The 18,995-nt window shown below is 43.7% G+C and overlaps 1 protein-coding gene across 2 annotated transcripts in view; it reads left to right on the forward strand.

Annotated features, from left to right (window-relative positions):
* The window catches only part of LOC129751610 (B-cell lymphoma/leukemia 11B), a 260,552-nt gene that overhangs the window by 230,386 nt on the left and 11,171 nt on the right, over positions 1–18,995 (forward strand). For both annotated transcript variants that reach the window (XM_055747207.1, XM_055747206.1), the window contains exons 2-4: positions 11,134–11,283; positions 11,444–11,632; positions 11,713–12,009. In XM_055747207.1, coding sequence (XP_055603182.1) covers positions 11,134–11,283; positions 11,444–11,632; positions 11,713–12,009 — 636 coding nt within the window. The remainder of the gene's footprint in view (positions 1–11,133; positions 11,284–11,443; positions 11,633–11,712; positions 12,010–18,995) is intronic.

Genomic DNA, 18,995 nt, shown 5'->3' on the forward strand with positions numbered 1-18,995 from the left:
TCATCTGCTCTTTTCTTAAATGGTAAACATAAAAAAAAATTGGCAGGCCCTTCACTGTCCAAAAATTTGAGTCGTATTGTTTGTAAGGCGACCGTTACAAAGAAGCTTTCGAGCTGTAATCTTTTCTAAAGAAGTGTGAGGAATCGGTTCCCAGTCAAGTGGGATTACATATTTAGGATCATTTTAACTAGAGAGATTTTTTGTAGTGTTTTTTTGTGGAGTATGGCTTATTTACTTTTTGGAGTATGACTCGTCAAATTTCAAACGTCAAATTTTGCTAGGTGCTTGTCTTGTTTAAAAACTTGATACTCATTTTTCGTTAGGCGACCATCATCAAGATGGTAAAAAGCTGCAGTTGCGAAATTGAAATTTCCAAAAATATTCCCAATGATTGTGGTGTGATTCAAGATTATAATTTCTCAAGAAGTTCATTTTACGAAGCTTTTATTCATATATATGGACATTCTCCGAGTTAAAAATCGTCAAATTGCTATGTTAAAAGTTATTTTGAAAACACATTTTTGTAAAAGCTGGACAACAAATGAACTGTACGAAATTTCTCTATCATCATTGAGTTATTATTGTGATGGTTTAGTTGACCTAGTGCTTAAGTTCTTGAACTGAATTTGTCAAAAATCTGAACAAAATTTATCGGTCATATTCAAGAAGCCACATTTTCATGGTCTAGATGGCCCTGTGCTAAAGTCCGCCAGGAACGCTGCTACACTAAGGTTGCCAGATTGCCCGGTCTATCCGGGTTTGCCCGGATATTTAATACTAAATTTGAGAACAGTCCGGTCCGGCCCGGTTGCCCAGATTTCATTGAAAACTGCCCGGATATTGCCCGGATTTATTCACTTCATTTGGCAAATTAAACAACAAACACCTCCAAAACGATTTTTTTTGCAAGTTTATAAAAATTATCGTGAAAGGTGTTTTGGAAGCCTAAAATACGGTTCAATATCTATCGATAAGTTTTGACGAAAAACAATGTTTTTTTCATTTATTTTCTTGGTTTTTGTTGAGGAATCTCTGAGTTTTGAGAAAATTTGCCCGGATATTGCCCGGATTTATGGTCGTCAATTTGAAATCGAATGCCCGGATTTTGCCAGGTTTTTATATAAAAATTGTCCGGTTTTTTTTTTAATTCTGGTCCGGATACGTACTGAAAAAAATCTGGCAACCTTATGTTACACTCATAGAATAGGTGGCATAAATCTAACGCCTATTTGACAAATCTCTGTGCCGAAAATGCGCTGAAAAGTGTACTGTACCAAGAGTGATATGATTGAAAAAGCACCTCTGGAATTAGGGCTCGAGCTCCCAAACAAAATGATGCATGACTACGACATTCAAGAAAAACAAGAGAAAATTTTTATGGGATTTTCATTCCATCGTATAATTCATCCAAAAAAAAATATTGTGAGAATCGAACTCACTGCAAAAACTCACCTCGGCTTGCCAATCCGATACCTTACCCAGTGTACCATCTGAGTCGGTTAGCAAATGAAAGTTAGCTTTCTGCCACCGACGATTACCAAAAAAACGCAATGCATTGGCCGTCTGACGATTGTATTTTTTTCATCCTCCTTTATCTTTGATTAGAATCCTTGATTGGACAATATCCTTGCAGGCTGATTGTTTCCATCCTTCTTTGTCTTGTGATAGGATATGGGATATGTTTTATTTAGTTTCTTTGAGACAAATTCAATACGGTTGCGCTTGCAGGACAATGACAGTTATTAGAAAACTTGTTTATGCCGGTCCGGCATTGAATCTTGTACCGATAATTGCACCTCAAAGGAAGTTCATTATTGGAGTGAAGTCCTATTTGTGGGTATATGAGTTTTCTAGTATGTATGTCCGGTATGTCATCCTCTTTGTAACGGTCGCCAAATTAACAATACGATTCTATGTTTTGGACAGAATAAAGTCTAATTCTATCCGTTTGGCGACCGTCACAAAATGCATATTACCGTTGAGTGGATAAGACATTTTTTTTTTGGTGTTTTGGAAGAGCATTGACCAACTTCAACATTAATTCCCCAGAAATTATAGATCGGTTGTCCGTTGTCAAACATGGACACTCCGCGCCACGACGGCACGCGTTTCACCTGATAAGCGTCTGCCCGCTTAAAGGTGCTCGCTTGTGCCGCTTGCTTGTTATCGATTTTTCCCGATCCAAGTTGATAACCAATCGTGTGACCAGCAGACGGCTACAGATGGCGCTCCACTTGGAGCTGCTTTTTTTCTGCTTTTCGGTCTCCCCCAACCAAATTGCTGGACGATCCACCCACACGTCTCGATACCTGCGGGAACTGTTGCGATTGTCACCAAACGCCAATAGTACGGGACCGCGCGTCCAGGCGTGTTTGGTTGATAACGAAAGCTCCCGGCGGGGAAGCTTCATCACCGTCACCATCGTCAACAGAATCGTCACATAAGGTAGGTTCCGGCCCGGAGCTAAATAGGTAGAAAGAAGCCAGGCGTGCTTCACAGTGGATTACAACAATGTACCGGATTGTTCCCGACTATCCACCTTCGCACTCAGGCAGCGCGGTTTTGACCTGATAAGAGCTGGTAACGCTTGAGTTGTTGTTCAGTTTTTTTTCCTCATCGTGGTCCAAATGCAAATATATGCGTTTTCCCCGAAACAGAACTTGGGCCGCCGTCGTCGTCCGAATAATAGAACCTTTTTCCTAACCAAGGCAACGATTTCAGTCGTTTTTTTTTTTTCATTTTCTGGGAAGGGAGCGAAGTGCCGGTTTATTGATAACAATTCGGATATTCAGGTCTCTTGGCGAGCGAGGAGAAAGGCGGTGGCTGTTCGTCGTTCCATATAGCACAGAAAAACGGCCCGCACGAAGGCAAACCACCCGCAACTGTCCGCCTACAAGATAGTGCAAATATCGTAATGTGTACATCGCCGGATCGGTTTGGTCGGTCTTTTCACCTTCACTAAACCTCGGGGCAAGCTAGCGAGCGGGCGAAAGACTTTACATGTGGAACAACGTTCAATATTTGAACTATGATTATTCAAATTTATGGCGCGGCGATTTAGGTTTGTATTCATGTTATTTTTTTCAGCCGCTTCGAGCCGTTGCGTAGCAGCGCTAGCTGGCCACTCACAGCGCCTGCTGTGTGTGTTGTTCTAATCCAGCCAGCCGCGTCTAACCTGTTCAGCGGCCGATGAGGCAAACGGAAATGAGCCTGACAGCGCGATAAACACTCGCTTGCTAACTGTCATCCTTGACTTGCTCAGTGCTTTTTTAATTGCAACAATCACCTCGCAGTGAAAGTGACACATCGGCGCCCCAGTTTCTTCGCTAATTCTGCGTTATCGTTCGTGCAAACATTGCCGGCAGAGTTGCAGAACACCTTCGGCCTCAGGTCAAATCCCCCTTCGAAGGGCAGTGGCCGATCGTCCTTGTCTTCAGCTCATATGTCTTTGATTGCCGCCCAAGAAGGGCGACCTCAAATTGGACATATTTTCGTTCCAATCAACTCTATAATCACACTGGAAATAGCCGGCAGCCGTTTTCGGGCCATCCCAGCTGCTACTTGGTTCACCCTCCTCAGCCGCCGATCCAGCTCAATCGAATCGAACCGAATCGGGACGCGTCACTCGTCGTCGTCGATTGTGACAGCAGAACCACTGCGGTTCAATATCATTTACAACTTCCTAATCGAATTTGGGATGGTGTAGCTTTTTTTCCTTCGATTTCTCCAGTGTCCTGCCTCTGCCAGCTTCCGATTTCAATCAAAATCTTTATGAATAAATAAATAAATGCGTGTGTAGGGCCCCCGTCCCGAACCGAAGTCGAACGGAAGACGGCGGAACCTCTCGATTTCATTCATCCCTTATTGTTTGATTATGAACCTCGATATGAATTTTTATAGCTGGGCCGCGCCGTCGCGTGTGTTTGTTGCATCGGAAAATTTGTGCCGAGAGCCGCCCGCTACCAAACTTTGAGGTTAGCAGGAAACCACCGAAAAAATCCGCTGACAGGCTCATTATCCGAATCGCGCCTCCCCTTCGGAAAAATCTCGATGGACTGGAAGGGCATCACACACACATGAGGTAATTTATTCATCGAAAGTCAATCACATCAAATTTGCCGCGAAATTTTTCTGCTAGCTTCATCAGAACGTTTCTATGTCTTCGCCTGGATGTCGGCAGCGGCAGATTAATACCGTTGTTGTTTTCCGTCCGACGACGATTGTAATGAGTTCGGCGACTCTTAATCTTATGGGCAAACTACTTCGGAATAGCGCGCAATTGGTTTGTTTCCTAATAAAACTTTATTACTCGGCGGCGACCCAACAGCTGAATGGTTTTCTCCGATCCGGAGAAGAAGAAGACAATCTCAACGCAGTTTCTGGTGCCCGACCCTCGGCCTCAGAATGTCCCCTTATAAGCAAAGGCGCGAGCGCCCTTCAAGGAATCACATACAAGTGAAGTACAGCATCTTTTAACCAACGAATAATTGAGGAAAGCAGGGTGCTCGAATCCTTTTATAAATTCCGGCACCATCAAGATTGTTTCGAAAAGGATCAGAAAAAATCGTCCACAAATGTCCCTGGGTACATGAATAATCTCACCCTGTTCTCGGTTCAATTTTTTCGGAAATTGACCGTTGGAAGCTTAGGAATCGACCAGCTCCGATGACCACAGACAAGTGGATAGTTTTCCTTACAATTAATTACAAAATTCGCAACTTTTTTGTGTGTGCGTTTGTTCACACGCTTTCAGCGGAATTGGTGGAACCGATTTCACTTAATTTAGGCTCAAACGATCGAAAATATTACCCTCCATGAAACCTGCTGATTGTGTTGAAAACTTTTGAAAGTTTTAAAATAAAAATTTGCAATAACTTTTTGCAAAATGTCATACGAATACCTCATTCAGAAATTGTTTGTGTGTGCTTTTGTTCATATGTTTCTAACATAACTGGGTGAATGAATTTCGCCAAATTTAGGTTTAAACGATTGGAAAAGTTTTACTCCATGAAACCTGCTGATTTGGTCGTATATTTCATAAAATTTTATATAATTTTTATGCAAGCAAAAAACTTAAGCGTATTTCAGACAAATACCGTATGTAATTGCAGGTGTGTGCATTTGTCCACGTGGTTTAAGTAGTACTTGAACAACGAATTTCACTCATTTTAGGCCTTAAAGATAGGAAATTTTGTCTTCCACGAAGTTTGTAGAGATTGTGTGAATCCGACGTTTCGGCTTTCTTTGCACCATTTTCAAGGAATTTTTGATGTTTTTTTTTTAAAGTTGCGGAAAAGTTTGCACTTTTCACATATTTCGTCAATTCATCTCAAACATTCTCGAAAACAATCGAAAAAATGTTCCCGGTACAATACCGGTAGTGACCTGCGATGACCGGAACCCGCCTCCACAATTGTTTCCCCCTTTTTTAGAAGCAAAGAAGGAACCAATCGTTTCCGTACTATAATTTTGTCACCCCTTCGACAGTCTGACTACAGTTGCAGCGAGTTGGCAACCAAATGTGGTACTTCTCCATCAAGAGGGCCCACTCTAAGTTTCCGTACCGAGATCAAAACTAAGTAGCCGCCCGGGCGGCTGAAAAGCGAACGTTCCCAAGCGAGGCGGCAAACGGTTCTCACCTCAAAGCACATTATTCAATTTAGTGCCCTCGAGGAGGAGGACCCGGTCTTTAGACCAAGGCAAACTCTCGAGAATAATTCCGATATACTTGGTTTTAAGGAAATCGAACAAGTTGAGTTGCAGTTGCAGCTGGGGGACTGCAGTTGCATTTTGGTCCCAAAAGAAAAAGTAAGAAAATTCCAAAGGATTGACATTTGTTGCTGCACTTTTGTTGTAATTATGAGGGACTCACAGTCGACAATCCGGTTCGAAGGACCAGCTGTGTTCTCCATCTTTTTTTTCGTTGTTGTTGTTTTGTTTGGTTTTGTTCCCCGATTGAGTAGGGTCCTGTCAAATCTCGCTCGGGGTCTCCCGCTATGACGAAAGACGGCGGGATGACAATGATTGACCGCCTTTCGTTCCATGTATGTGCGCGCTTTCTATTCGGGTTCGTCCCACTCCTCCAGGTTTATTTGCTCTGGTTATCCGGCAGCGCGATTGTTCCAGTGAAATGTTAAACCCCTAATTTAGAGTGTTTCTATAGATTTTCGAAACGAAAAAGTTCAATGAAGGCTGACTGCAGTTGCAGTTTTTCCCAAACGCGGATCATAATTGCGGGGTGTGCGGGCTTTTGAAACCTTTTTCACCGTTACCTTTTGTGCGGAGCGGGAGTTTAATAGCTAAATCCAATTCGATGCAACCGCATAGCTTTTCTCGCTAGCTAGCTAGCCTAGCACAGTCACCGAGCGATTGGGTTCATTATCACCGAAAATCCATTATAATAATTTGCCACAAAACCGCGCCTAAAACTATCAGTTGCTTGGTAATCTACCATTTCCAACAAAGAGGAAGGGTTCTGTTAAAATCCCCCGAAAATAAAGCTTTTTCACCGGGGATTAAAAACCGCAACGGTTGAAGCTTTCATCAAAGAACATCAATTAGCCGATGTCGAACAACATCATTCGATGATTTTAACACACATACGCACTCCCACTGCTCCCGCTTATCGACAGAAACGGCTCTCTTCTCGGTCGTCCGTCCAATCAATCGAGCTCCCGCATTGGCTTATTTCGGCTACCGTCCAGTAGCCGACAGCCAATCGTTTCTCGAACCGACCCATTCCATTCCGTTCCATTGGTGGCCGCTCTTTATCTGTTTACTTTTATTTTTAAATTTTTCCAATATCTCTTCTCTTTCGTTCGTCGTCTACGCTACACACGCACGCACCCCTTCTCTTCCCTTCGGGTGGTTGGTTGCTTCAAGCAGGGTGCTGCTCACTCACGCTCTCTTCTTCGTTCTTCCAACCAACCCGAAAACCAGTTGTTGTTTGGACGAGTGGTCCAGTTGTGTCCGAAAAACCCGAAAGGTGGACGCCCATTTTTCGTGTAGTTCGCTTTTGGCGTCGCCGTCGTCGCCCTTCTTCTTCTGTTTGCCTGTTCTTCGTTAGGACGTTCCGTTTCCGTCGATTATCCTTTCTTCTGTTCGCATTGCTTTGGGTGCGATTGCCGAAGAAAACCGAAGTTGACCACTGGTCACTCAGTACAGTAGGCTGTCTTTATGAGCTCGCTCACACATGTGTCGGAAAACGACGAGGGGTTGCTCTCTAATCCTTCTGTAACCTTTTGAAAGTCGACAGTCGGGCTACTTTGATGGCGTGTGCGCTCGATTATTTAATTAAATTAATTTGTGACACGACGATAGCCAGTGTCAAACGACCGTAGGGGTTATCGGAACAGACGTAAGGATGACGGGACCGGGTTTTTTGGGCTGTTTTCGGTGTCAAAAGGGGACCGTACCATCTATTAGGCAATGGTATGTGCAAATATCACACCAGCCGTAAAGCTTAATCCCTGTTCGATAGCTTCGGGGGATTATTTGCTCTACATACCGGGTTCATATGTTATATCACAGCTAGAGCACTCCACCTCACCGAGACTGAACTCGGGATCTGGCCAGATGGATGATACAGCTTTTACCGCAACGCTTCCTCTCATCTCCGCACCTCTTTCCCGAGGGTTTCCGCTAATTTAATGACGCAAGTGGCCACCACTGCTTCGCAACCACTGATATCGAGTTCTTTTGCGACAGCATATCTCGTCCCTCGTCCACAATTCTCTGCTCTTTATTTGCTTGTTGTTTTGCCCATTTACACGTAAAACTTGCCAAAACTCCTGTTTGCTTATCAGCTAATCTCGATTGTTCTTTTTTTCGGCTCTCTTATTGTCGGGAGCCGTTCTGCTTTCTGACTTTCTTCGTTCATTTCTTGGTAGCGAACTTCTGTGACTGCTTCTGCTGGTCGGACTGCTTGATCTTTCTGTGCAATACCGGCAGTCGAAGCTGTCATTATTCAACCCGTGTAACGACAACAAACGGCTTCGGTCGGTGGCGACAACTGTCCCGAAAGGACTTGTCCTTCGCCACCGCCAGGGGGAAAAACATCCAAAAGACCAAAACAACAAAGGCGAGCGACCATATCGCACCAACCACTGTTCCGCTTGTTCCGGCGAAGGCGGTTAGCGGAAACGACGGGTTCATTTATCAAATTATCGATAGTTTCTTTCCGCGTTCGTCGTTTTTGTCGTCTTGGTCGTCGGGTAAAAGACAAAAGAAGACTGGCGTGGTCCACGGAATCGATCTGAAGTTGACCTCGTTTGACTTGGCGATGTGGCCACCACCGTTGACTAATCTAATAACTGGTATGATTCGGACGAGTCTGTGTGTGTGGCTTCAGGACAATGTCCTGAGCTTCCCGAAGGACCAAAACCTAGGGAAGAAGGAGCAAAAAACAATGCGCCCCTGGCCATACACCGAGGAAAACAATCGAATCTCTCATGTGGACGGATTAGCGATAACGGGGCGATTGACTGGCGGGTAGCTGGTCTTCTGTTTTTTTTTCTCCTTGTGGGAATTTTCTACTGTCGGTTATTGATGTAACATTGTGAGCTTAACTTGTCTAAAAGGTTCGATTATAAAACAAATTGGTTGACATTTATCATATTTTGTTCATTCATTACTTAATATCTAGTTTAAGTATAGGAAATATTGCTAGAGGGGCGAAATGACATACTTTTGAAAATTTGATCCGGTTCGAAGGACCGCTAAAACTCGAAACTAACATCAATTTTTTTCTGAATCGTATATTTTAGTAAGTGAAATGTAAATAAAGAATCAGCCGAAATTTGTTTACGGAATGCAGTCAGTTTAAAAAATTCAATCCGGTTAGAAGGACCACGAAAACTGGTTTTTTTTTACTTTTTCTCGAGATTTTCCCTAAAGATCCCTAAAACTGGTTTATAACGTACAGTTTCCTTCATCAAATTTTAATAGTTTTGAACACTGAAAAAAGTGAAGCTTACGAAAAGGCTAACTTAGGGCAAATATGTTTAAGTTGATTGCAAATGTGTGTAACTTTTTCCTATCACAATGTATTGTTTTTCGCAATCCTCAAGTTTGGTATACCAATTACCCATTTTATTCCCCTTCTCTTTTCATAACTTTTGTTAGAAAACAATTTAATAACTCAAATTTGCCTCCAACAGCACTTTTACGATAATATCAACTTGATTAATTTCTTATTGACGGCGGCAAAGGGCTCCCAAATTTTCCTCATACATCGCCCATAATTTTCTCGCCCATACCCCAAACGGTCAATAAAAATGTTATCTGCCCATTAATCTCACTGCCAATCAAGGGGGCATCAATTCGTTTGGCAAAAATTTATGAATAGACCGACTACAGTTGGACTATCTTATGTTGTTTGTCGCATAGCTACCAGAAATAATTTATTAAAACGATCGGCTCACACCCCTTGGAAGCGAATCAATAATGTATACCAGCAAACTGCACTAGTTTACGAATTAGCTCACATCGCAAAACTCGCTCGGTCCGATGCGTATAGCAAAAATTACCATATTAATTGTTTCGATCCTTCGCCCTTTGTCGTAAAAATCGGAACCAAACTCCGGGGGATAAAACTAATGTGCCTTCGTTCTCATCACGCCTCGGTCCTTCTCCTTTTATTTTTACGCGAATCTGTTCCTAAATGACGACAGCGTCGCCTTAGCGATGAGTCCCGGGGGCAAATGGGTCAATTCAATGGTACTTGGACCGACGACGCTCGGCGCTCTTGTCTTGCCCAGTTATCTTCTATCGGGCGTATGGGTTGCCCGTTTTTCGCCACAGATTGATCTACACCCCAAGAGGACATTAGTTCACTCGTTGCCGTCCTTCTTCAGTCGTCGAGATTTTACGAGTGTCCCTCCAGTCCCAATTCCATCTCGTATCCGGTCGACCTATTGTTTAATGACTACACTCATCCTTACCACTACCCCAATTCGAAGAATCCGCCCAAGAAGCCCTGGCAGTGATTTTTATTTCAATTTTATTTCCGCTATCTGCGTCTTGCTAGTACCAATTTCCCTTGTCCCCCACCATCTTCAGCACCAGCAGCTGGGTTCCCGGGTTTTTTGCGGTACCCGCATCACACTTCTGGTCCTTCGAACCGGCTCCAACCATCAACTCGAAAGGAAGAATCTGCTCCTTGCCTCTTCAAGAAACATTAATTACACATCTTCCAATAGATATAGTGTTATCCTTTGTGGCGGCTCACTCCACGCTTCATCCCACTTTGTAGTACCGGACGCAACCCGGGTTGCGGTGGTGAAAAAGTGGAAGAAGGGTGAGATTTCTTGCCGAAAGGGAGATAAAATCGAACTTATTTGTCCTTTCGCCTGGGAAGGACTCATTTCGGAAATGAAATGAACGAAGGAGCGCTCGTCCACAGCAGAAAACCGAATCCGGTTCGAAGGACCACCGTACTGAAAGAGAGTTATACACAACCGACCAAGCCAAAGCAAGTGGATATGGAGACGGGATAGAATTTATTATATTAATTCCGAAAAATGAAAATAGCGCAATTTATATCCACCCGATATAAATAAGTTTTGTGAAAGTGTTTTTCACACAAACTTTTATTGGCCTCGTCCCTCGCCCTTTTGCTGAGATGGTGCCGGAGTCTATTCGAATCTAGCCAATTTGGCCAGTAGATGAAGATTCACAGTGTCCTGTGCTGGACCGAGTGTCAGCGAATCGAAGGGTCGGTTGAAAGCAGCAACCGGAATCTGGGAAAAGTTGAGAGTGTCAACCGAAAATTCCTTCAGTTTCTGACACTAACGGCCAATGGTTATTATTCTTGTAGCTCGTAAAAATAAAAGCTCGTGGACACAGGGAGGGCCAGTTCGACTCGGCCGCATCGAGGAAAGAATTCCTGGTGCCCATTCCTTTTAATTAAACCAGGAGTCGTTCCGCCCCCGTTCATCGTCTGCCTTCGCTGAAAGATTCCGTTTCCGGTGGAATCATTTCCGCCCAAAGACTTTGTTGCTGTAAGACATAAGACACACTGAGACTGTGACTTGGCCGCGCGGCAGTGGCAGAAATCTAATTAAATTCATTAAATTAGCTGTGATGAGATAATAATTTTTAATTCCTTCTTACCCCTTTTTTCGTTCTTTTCAGATTCAGACACCGGAGAATCTGAAGGCACTCAAGATATTCTAACATGCGGGTCCTGTCAGAAAACGTTTGCCCTCTCCGACATCGTGCGATTCATCCAGCACAAAGTGCTTCAGTGCAACAAAGAAAACTACGGCCAGTGCTACTCCCAAGGTATGTGTGATGGCGCTGGCTTAAGGAATGCCAACCATCCGGAACTACTGGAAGCTGTTCATACATTCCTGCCTTCCGGACGTGTTGACACGCGTGAACTAATTTACTAACTGTGTGCCGTTTTCTTGCTATTTTTTTTGTTTTCTTAAAAAAAACTCAGGCACTACCGGTGATAGGGACTCGGATGATGGACGACCCCTGACGTTGGCCAACTCGAGGCGACCCTCGATTTCGGCACCCATCTCGGCCCGCAAAGCCAGCGGCTCCCGGGTACACACTCCTCCCCCGACCAGTCCCGCGGAACTGCTACGAGATGGAGCCTCCAGCACCCCCAAGCGGTTGAATGAAGGTAAGTTCCCCCATTTTCAAAAAACAATAAAACAATTATTCTAAAAAGTTTTTTTTTTAATTTTGTTTTCTTTCAAACAGAATCGGAAAACGTGTCCCACAACAATGTGGCCGGTTCCCATCCATCCAGTTCAAGTCCACTGGGAAGTAGTTCCAGCTCCAGTGGCGCCGATGAGGATGACCACCGGACGTCCTCAAAGACGGCGGCGGCGTCGGCGTCGGCGGCAGCAGGCTCTGTGCCGTGCCCCGAAAACGTCGAAATCAAACAGGAACGGCTCGATGCCGGCGAGTCCGGCTCGATTGGGGAGCCAGCTCTGAAACGATCCCGAACCAGTACCGAACTGGCGGACGTTGAATCGAGCAGCACCAGCGGAAGCGGTAAGTTTTTAACAATTGTTTTCATATTTTACTGATTAGTAAAGATTTTGGAACTAGAGATTATTTTTGCTGAGTATATTCAACACAGATTTTTCCAGAAATTATCACTCTGTTCAAATGTAAAACTCAGATAACTGACAATCACAATAACTACTTGTTACTGTTAGAATGCAATAGAACTTTTATAATCGAAACTGATTTTTTTGTGTTGAAAAACATGTCAACGAGACATGTCTGTGCGCTTGTGTGTGCGTCGAATTTTGTCCACATGATTCAAGCGGAACTGTACGAACAGATTTAACTCCAACTAAGCTTCAACGATAGGGAATTTTGTTCATCACGAAGCTACCAAAAATTGTTGAGAAAAGTACAAAACTAAAATTGTTAACGAAAATCTGTTTAATTATTTTACCGACAATTAAATATAAGCGCCTTTGGTTAGGCAACAAATGGTTTTAGATTCCGTTCCTTAGCGACTTGCGATTCTTGCGGTAGACATACTCGATTTGAAGAAAATTCCAATCACAGGTGTTGGGAAACCGGTTTTACCATACGTATTTAAACCTGTCCATCGGGCTAGGTTTAACAATTAATGTCAGTTTATTTTCAACTACCAGCAGGACTTTACTCTTTTGAAACGCATCAGTGCAAATGTCCATCAGCTCATCCCCTAGCAATGAAAAAAGTACTTATTCTAAATTGCTCCTGCCTCGTTGTACTCTCTTTATGTTTGCCAATTTTTCGCAACCACTTGAGGCAATGTCCAGTTCCATTAAAAATTCAAACATCCGGCTGGACAGACTCAACTGTTTTTGAATAGGACATGTCCAGCTCTCGTCAATCGTGATTGCAGCAGCAGTTCTAAACACATTATCTACATGGTTTCATTGAGATTTTTTTCGTACCTTCTTCATTCACTGGACATGGACAAAAATATCAATTACTGCTAATTAATTATTCATCTGCTGCAGGAACTGGAGAGGGACGACAGCTTATCTGTCACCGATCTCTGACCAGACCGATGCCTGCCTGTGGTCTGCCAGCGACAGTTGGTGTCTCCATTCACAATCCGAGTGCCCGAGAGACACCAAAATGACGTGAGATGAGATTAAATCCCGGTAGCCACCGTTATTGAAGTGAAGTATCATGCTGATGCTGTTGATGGTCCTCGGTCCAGTCGATGTGACTTAATACCTACAGTTACTCCGAAATTGAATACCCTTTGACAAGCTTAACCCTTTGAGGAACGTCACGTCACGTTGTGGCCTTTGGTGCTGGCTGGCTGGCGTTCCAGATGTCCATCAACAACACGGTTCACGGTAGCTGCATTTCGGTTTGGTCCATTGTTTGCGCGGCCTCCGGCTTTTTCCCGGCGTTGCACAAATTGGCGTTAATACTTCCCTCCTCCGCTGGAAGGATCTGTGTGAAAAGAAGTGTTCCACTCATTCTTCTCGCTTTTCCAGGGGTTTATAAATAATATTGGTGATTTGGTGGAAAATCCACCACATCCTTCTCCGCACTCATTCACCTTACTGTTTGCTTGCGGATTGTCGTTGGCTTTCGGGAGGGAGTCAGTTGTCAAAAGAGAGAGGAAGCCAACGATTATGACATTTGGACCGAAGCTGAAGTAACTCTGCTTCGGTCGTCTTTTGTTGTCCCGGTCGGACGAATGGACGGTGTTAACCTTCGTGCCATTGTTACCGGGCGGCTATTCAGAACGTCACGATTCACGAAATTCTTTCCGTAATCCCCTTGCCGGACGACCTCTTTCTTCCTCTTTCATTCGGCTTGTTGTTGGTTTTTCGACTGCCGGACACACAAAAGTCCCGCTCTGGCCCCTATAATACCTAGGAGGTATTGTGGGTGGGTGGCATTTAGACGTCGTCGTCTAGTTTCGTTTCTTTTGACCCATTTCTCAGTCCATCCGGAAGGGGCTGAGATGTGTGTTTGCCAATGAGCTTAACCTGGGCATTTATGCAAATGTGCATGGAGAAGAAAATATGCAGCAAGTTGTCGTCGTCGTCATCGTCTCCGGATGGTCAGAGAGCACAGACGGAAGCACATTTCTCGCTTCCGATCCGGATACTCCCGGACCATCCATGAACTCTTCAAGACCGAGGAAAATAATGTGTCTCTTTATATTCCCCGGAGAGCGCTTTTTCCTTCACTCGAGGATGTGTGCCTTTACGATGTCCGATATTTGCTGTGAATTTGTTAGAAATGTGTCGGCTAGAAGATTTTTACGACTGTTTTGTCTACTGCTGCTGCGGTTGGTGGCCGGAAGCTGCACTCTCATGGACACAAGCTGACTTCTGTCCACATGCTATCCGTTCGTAAAAGGGTTACACCCATTACTGCCATCCTGCCACCATCATCATCATCAACAGCTTTATATGGTCCCGGATCCTTGCTACAGAAACAGCAGAAGTTACACTCTGAATGGGGTATTTGAACTGCTGTTGTAGCTCGATATGTTTGTGCAGAATGGGCTAATCAGACGGGTTTTATTGCTATTTTATTTCTAGTTGGAAACCATCTCGTTCTGGTCACGGAGCAAGAGTTTTTCCAGGACGTCAACGACGAGGACAGCGGCCTCCTGCTGCTATCCTTTGCCCGAAGACCGGATGTTATGGTTTTCCCGTTTGGCTTCGATTCAAGCGAACTGTGTTTGGTCTGCCTCTCTCTGTGTGTCAAGAAGATATATGGCAGAAATCTTCCAATTTTTTTTCTCTGGACCGAACGATATTATCTTTTCCCATTTCTCGATCAACCAACAATTATTCTGTTTCTTAAAGTTTTGTTCCACATAGGAAAACCTCCTCCCCTAATCCGGACTGTGTGTGTATTCAGTCCTCGGGAAAACTAAAAATTGAACAAATCAATTGTGTGGTCGTCTTGCTGTGCATCCTTCCTCGATTAGGCGGTGCACGTGTAAGACGAGAACAGCATCCGGCAAGTGCACTCCTGAGCTGTGTGTTCGTTCCCAATCAGCGGACAAAATTCGTGTGGTTCGAAACGGAGAGTCCGCAAAAGAAAACGATACTTTATATCCTGTCTCGCGCAAACCTCAGTGTATCTCCTTCCAGTCCTTGCACCCACGCGATGCATCCGTGTTTCCGCTTCGAGTTCTCCTTATTCGATTCGAAAAGCAGTACAACTGCTTTTATGTGATATCCCATTCCTGCAAATAATAGATTTTGTCTTCCGCCTTCCACCTTTCACAAGACTGGTCCTGGTCGTCGTCTGGTGGCACTCGTTCTGTTGCAAGATGTCGAGTGAAGATGAGGGTTGTTGACGCCAAAAAATTGGACACCTTTTTCGAAACCACTTTCTATGGACTAGAAATAAGAGTCTTTTGCCTACAACTATTTTAAATTTTAAAGTTTGCCTACAGTTTTTTCTAGCTCCATATAGCACAAAATTACTCATCGTTTGAGCCTAAACTGAGCAAATTCAGATTGCTCAGCTCTGGTAAAATCATGTGAACAAAAGGCACACACAGAAAAAAAATACACGCACTTTTTAGTGAAAAAAATGAGTTAAGTCTGAAGGATACTTATAAAGAAATCTTTTTATAAGATCCGTGCCATTCCGTATGTCAAAACTTGTGTAAAATTCATGCTTTGATGTTTCTTTTTGCGAGCTGTAGTGTAGCGTGAAGGCAAGGATTGTTTGCGTCAAAATTTGGTCATCCGATTTCTCTGAAACAGTAAAAAAATGTTTTCACTACAGCTTTCCCGATTTTCAATCTTTTTCTAAAATTTTTCCTAGCTCTGTGCAGGCCGATATTCCCAACCATTTGAGCCTAAATTGAGTAAAATCCGCTCGACCAGTTTCGCTTAAGTCGAAGGAACAAAAAACCCAGTACACACACATTTTTTAAATTTTTCGAACTAAATCGACCAGTGCCGATAAATTGGAGTCTGAATTTTGATTGTTAAAACATGTGTAAAATGCATGCTATGATGTCTTCTTTTGCGAGATGTAATGTAGCATGAAGGTAAGGAAAAATTTGAAAAATCTGATTTCTCCGAGACAGTTAAAAAATGTTTCCACTAAATCTTTCCCGATTTTCAATCTTTTTCTAAAATTTTTTCTAGCTCTGTGCAGGCCGATATTCCCGATCATTTGAGCCTAAATTGAGTAAAATCCGCTCGACAAGTTTCGCTTAAGTCGAAGGAACAAAAAACCCAGTAAACACACATTTATTTTAAATTTTTTTAACTAAAGCTACCAGTGTCAATAAATTGGAGTCTGAATTTTGACTGTTAAAACATGTGTAAAATGCATGCTATGAGGTCTCCTATTGCGAGATGTAAGGTAGCGTGAAGGTTATGGAAAAATTTGGACAATCTGATTCCTCCGAGACAGTAAAATAATGATTTTACTACATCTTTCTTGATTTTCAATATTTATCTAAAATTTTTAGTAGCTCTGTGCAGGCCGATATTCCCGATCATTTGAGCCTAAATTGAGTAAAATCTGCTTGTTCAGTTTCGCTAAATTCGAAGGAACTAAAAAAAAACGGTACACACACATTTTTTGATTCCTCCGAGACATTAAAATAATGATTTTACTACATATTTGCCGATTTTCAATCTTTTTCTAAAATTTTTCCTAGCTCTGTGCAAGCCAATATTTCCGACCATTTGAGCCTAAAAGTCGAATGGACAAAAAACCGGTACACACACATTTTTGAAATTTTTCGAACTAAATCGACCAGTTCAAATAAATTTGGGTCTGAATCACATTTTTTTTACTTCTTTTGTGAACATGGTTTAAAAACTGCTGTTTTTGTTCAAAATCGATGTGTTCACATTTTTTCGCTTGCAATCCCTATACGCGAGTTGGAAGTCACATGGCCTGCGATGGTCTGCGGGCCCACCAGCTCTTATCAAACCGGGAAGAAAAGGGGTTCAGTGGACGACCGCTTTTGCCCCGGCCAACCAAGAGAGCCAAAGTAGAACGAGGTAAATTAAAATGTCAATATTGGATGTGGCTCCGCTGTCTCGGCAAGTCTCGGAGTCTGCCGGTGACGTCATACACGTCATAAGCAATCCCCGGGTCGCAACTGTTCCTGACACATCCGTGTGGACTTTTGTCGACTTATTTGCAACGGGTAACGACGACGGACTCCAGCGGATAATCCTTTCTTTCGGCACTCGAATGCGATTTCGCCTTATCGAGAGGAAGAAAGCTATCCCAGGAATTGTTTCAGATTGACGCGAATATCGGAGTGTAATTGATATTGTCTCCTCCGCGTTGTTGGTCTTTCGAAAGAAGGATGCTGTGCCAATTGTGCCATCCGGAAGGATTAGATTCGAAAAATGGTGCCTCGAAACCAATCAAAATATCAGCTTACATTCAGAGACGGAACGGCTGTAACACATTCGACGAGGAAAAAAAAAACATTTTCCGTTGACATTTGAATATGATTAACCCCTTTTTAGACTTTTTTTTTCTCTCTCCCGTTCTCGATTGAAGCCTGCAACTCCTGAATGGGAGGGTGGCAAACAGCATCTGCTCGTATGGTTCCAAATGCATCACCAGCTGATATTCAGCTGATTATCCGGGCCCATTCAATTTCCGACCGAAAAAAAATCACTCATTATTGTCGGTTTATTCCCCGAGGTTCCGTGAAAGTGAACCATATAGATAACAAAAAAAAACCTCCGTCAGAGCTCTATTAAAAGTTACGCCCCGTAGCTACCCGATTCTATCCAGAAAAAAAAATCCTTCCGACCTTCTGTCATCGAGGCTCCCGCGTTTACCCATTTTGGACACGGATGCCGTCATCTTCCGTGATCCTTTTTCATAACAAATACGCGCGCCGGCAGTAAAACAACTTGTAAACAAAAGTCCGCCGTGTGCCCCCCCAGGAATCCAGCAATTTCGCAGGATTCGAGAAGATGAAGCGCGATCTCGTCTCGCCACACCACGCTAAACCGTGACGAATTGTTGCTGCGTTCGTTTTCGTCGAAGATTTTTTTTTGTCCTGCGCTCCCAAGTTTTGTTTTGTTTTCGGTTCTGTTGCTTCCACAATTTATTATTCATTCATACTTGCTGCCACGTTCGGTCCCGGAAAGGTGAACACTTTCCTCGGGTACCAACCTGCAAAACAGAAGCCGGCGCGTGCGTCACGCGTTGGATCGTAAACAAGACGACGACGACGAGAGAAAACGCGGATGATGCCGGCCTCAGGATGAAAGCAAAAGTCGTGCCGGAAAACGCACCGAGCGAGTTACTCGCCGTTCATGGTTATGTTAATTATCCTAATGTTTTTTCTGCTCACTACCAAGAAGCCCATTTTAGATCCTTCGAACGAGACGCGCGAGGACACTCTCGGAATGATAGGTAAAAAAGTACACGGCGCGTTTTTTTTTTCTTGAAAGATCACTGCGTCGTAAATTTCCTTTCAGGAGGAAGTAAGATTTTGTCTCGTGCCACACACAAGGCGCTCCTCAGAGAGAAAAAGAGATGTGTGTTTAATATTCCACTCCTAAGGGGCATAAATTTCTTGGCCCTCGCTGTCCGAAACGGGTTGAGATCAGCGCTTCTTTTCCACACTTCACCCGACCACTACTCATAGGAAACGCATTTTGTGTGTTTTGGTTGTTTGGGACCGATTTCCGAGAAACATATTTATTCACCCGGGGTCGACCCTTCCGGTCGATCCTAAGCTGATAATGGGCGAAGCACACCCGTAATAAAAATTGACAGCAGCAAACCCTCACACACTCTGAGTCGAAGCTGGCCGGCGGCTCTTGGATGGTCATACTCCCGATAACGGAAGGCTCTCTGACTTCGGGTGCGCCAGCTTACGACGCCCCTACCGGATTAGAAGCCATCCTTCGCAAACAAACAAAGCCAGTTAGGGCAGCACCAACAACGGCACCGCCGAATTTGAAGAAGGTTGCCCATTCAGAAGTATGCAAATTTAAAAAGGACTAATTCCCTGTTGGTCGTAAAAATTCCACTTCAAAACA

Source organism: Uranotaenia lowii, chromosome 3, assembly GCF_029784155.1.
Source record: "Uranotaenia lowii strain MFRU-FL chromosome 3, ASM2978415v1, whole genome shotgun sequence".
NCBI lineage: Eukaryota > Metazoa > Arthropoda > Insecta > Diptera > Culicidae > Uranotaenia > Uranotaenia lowii.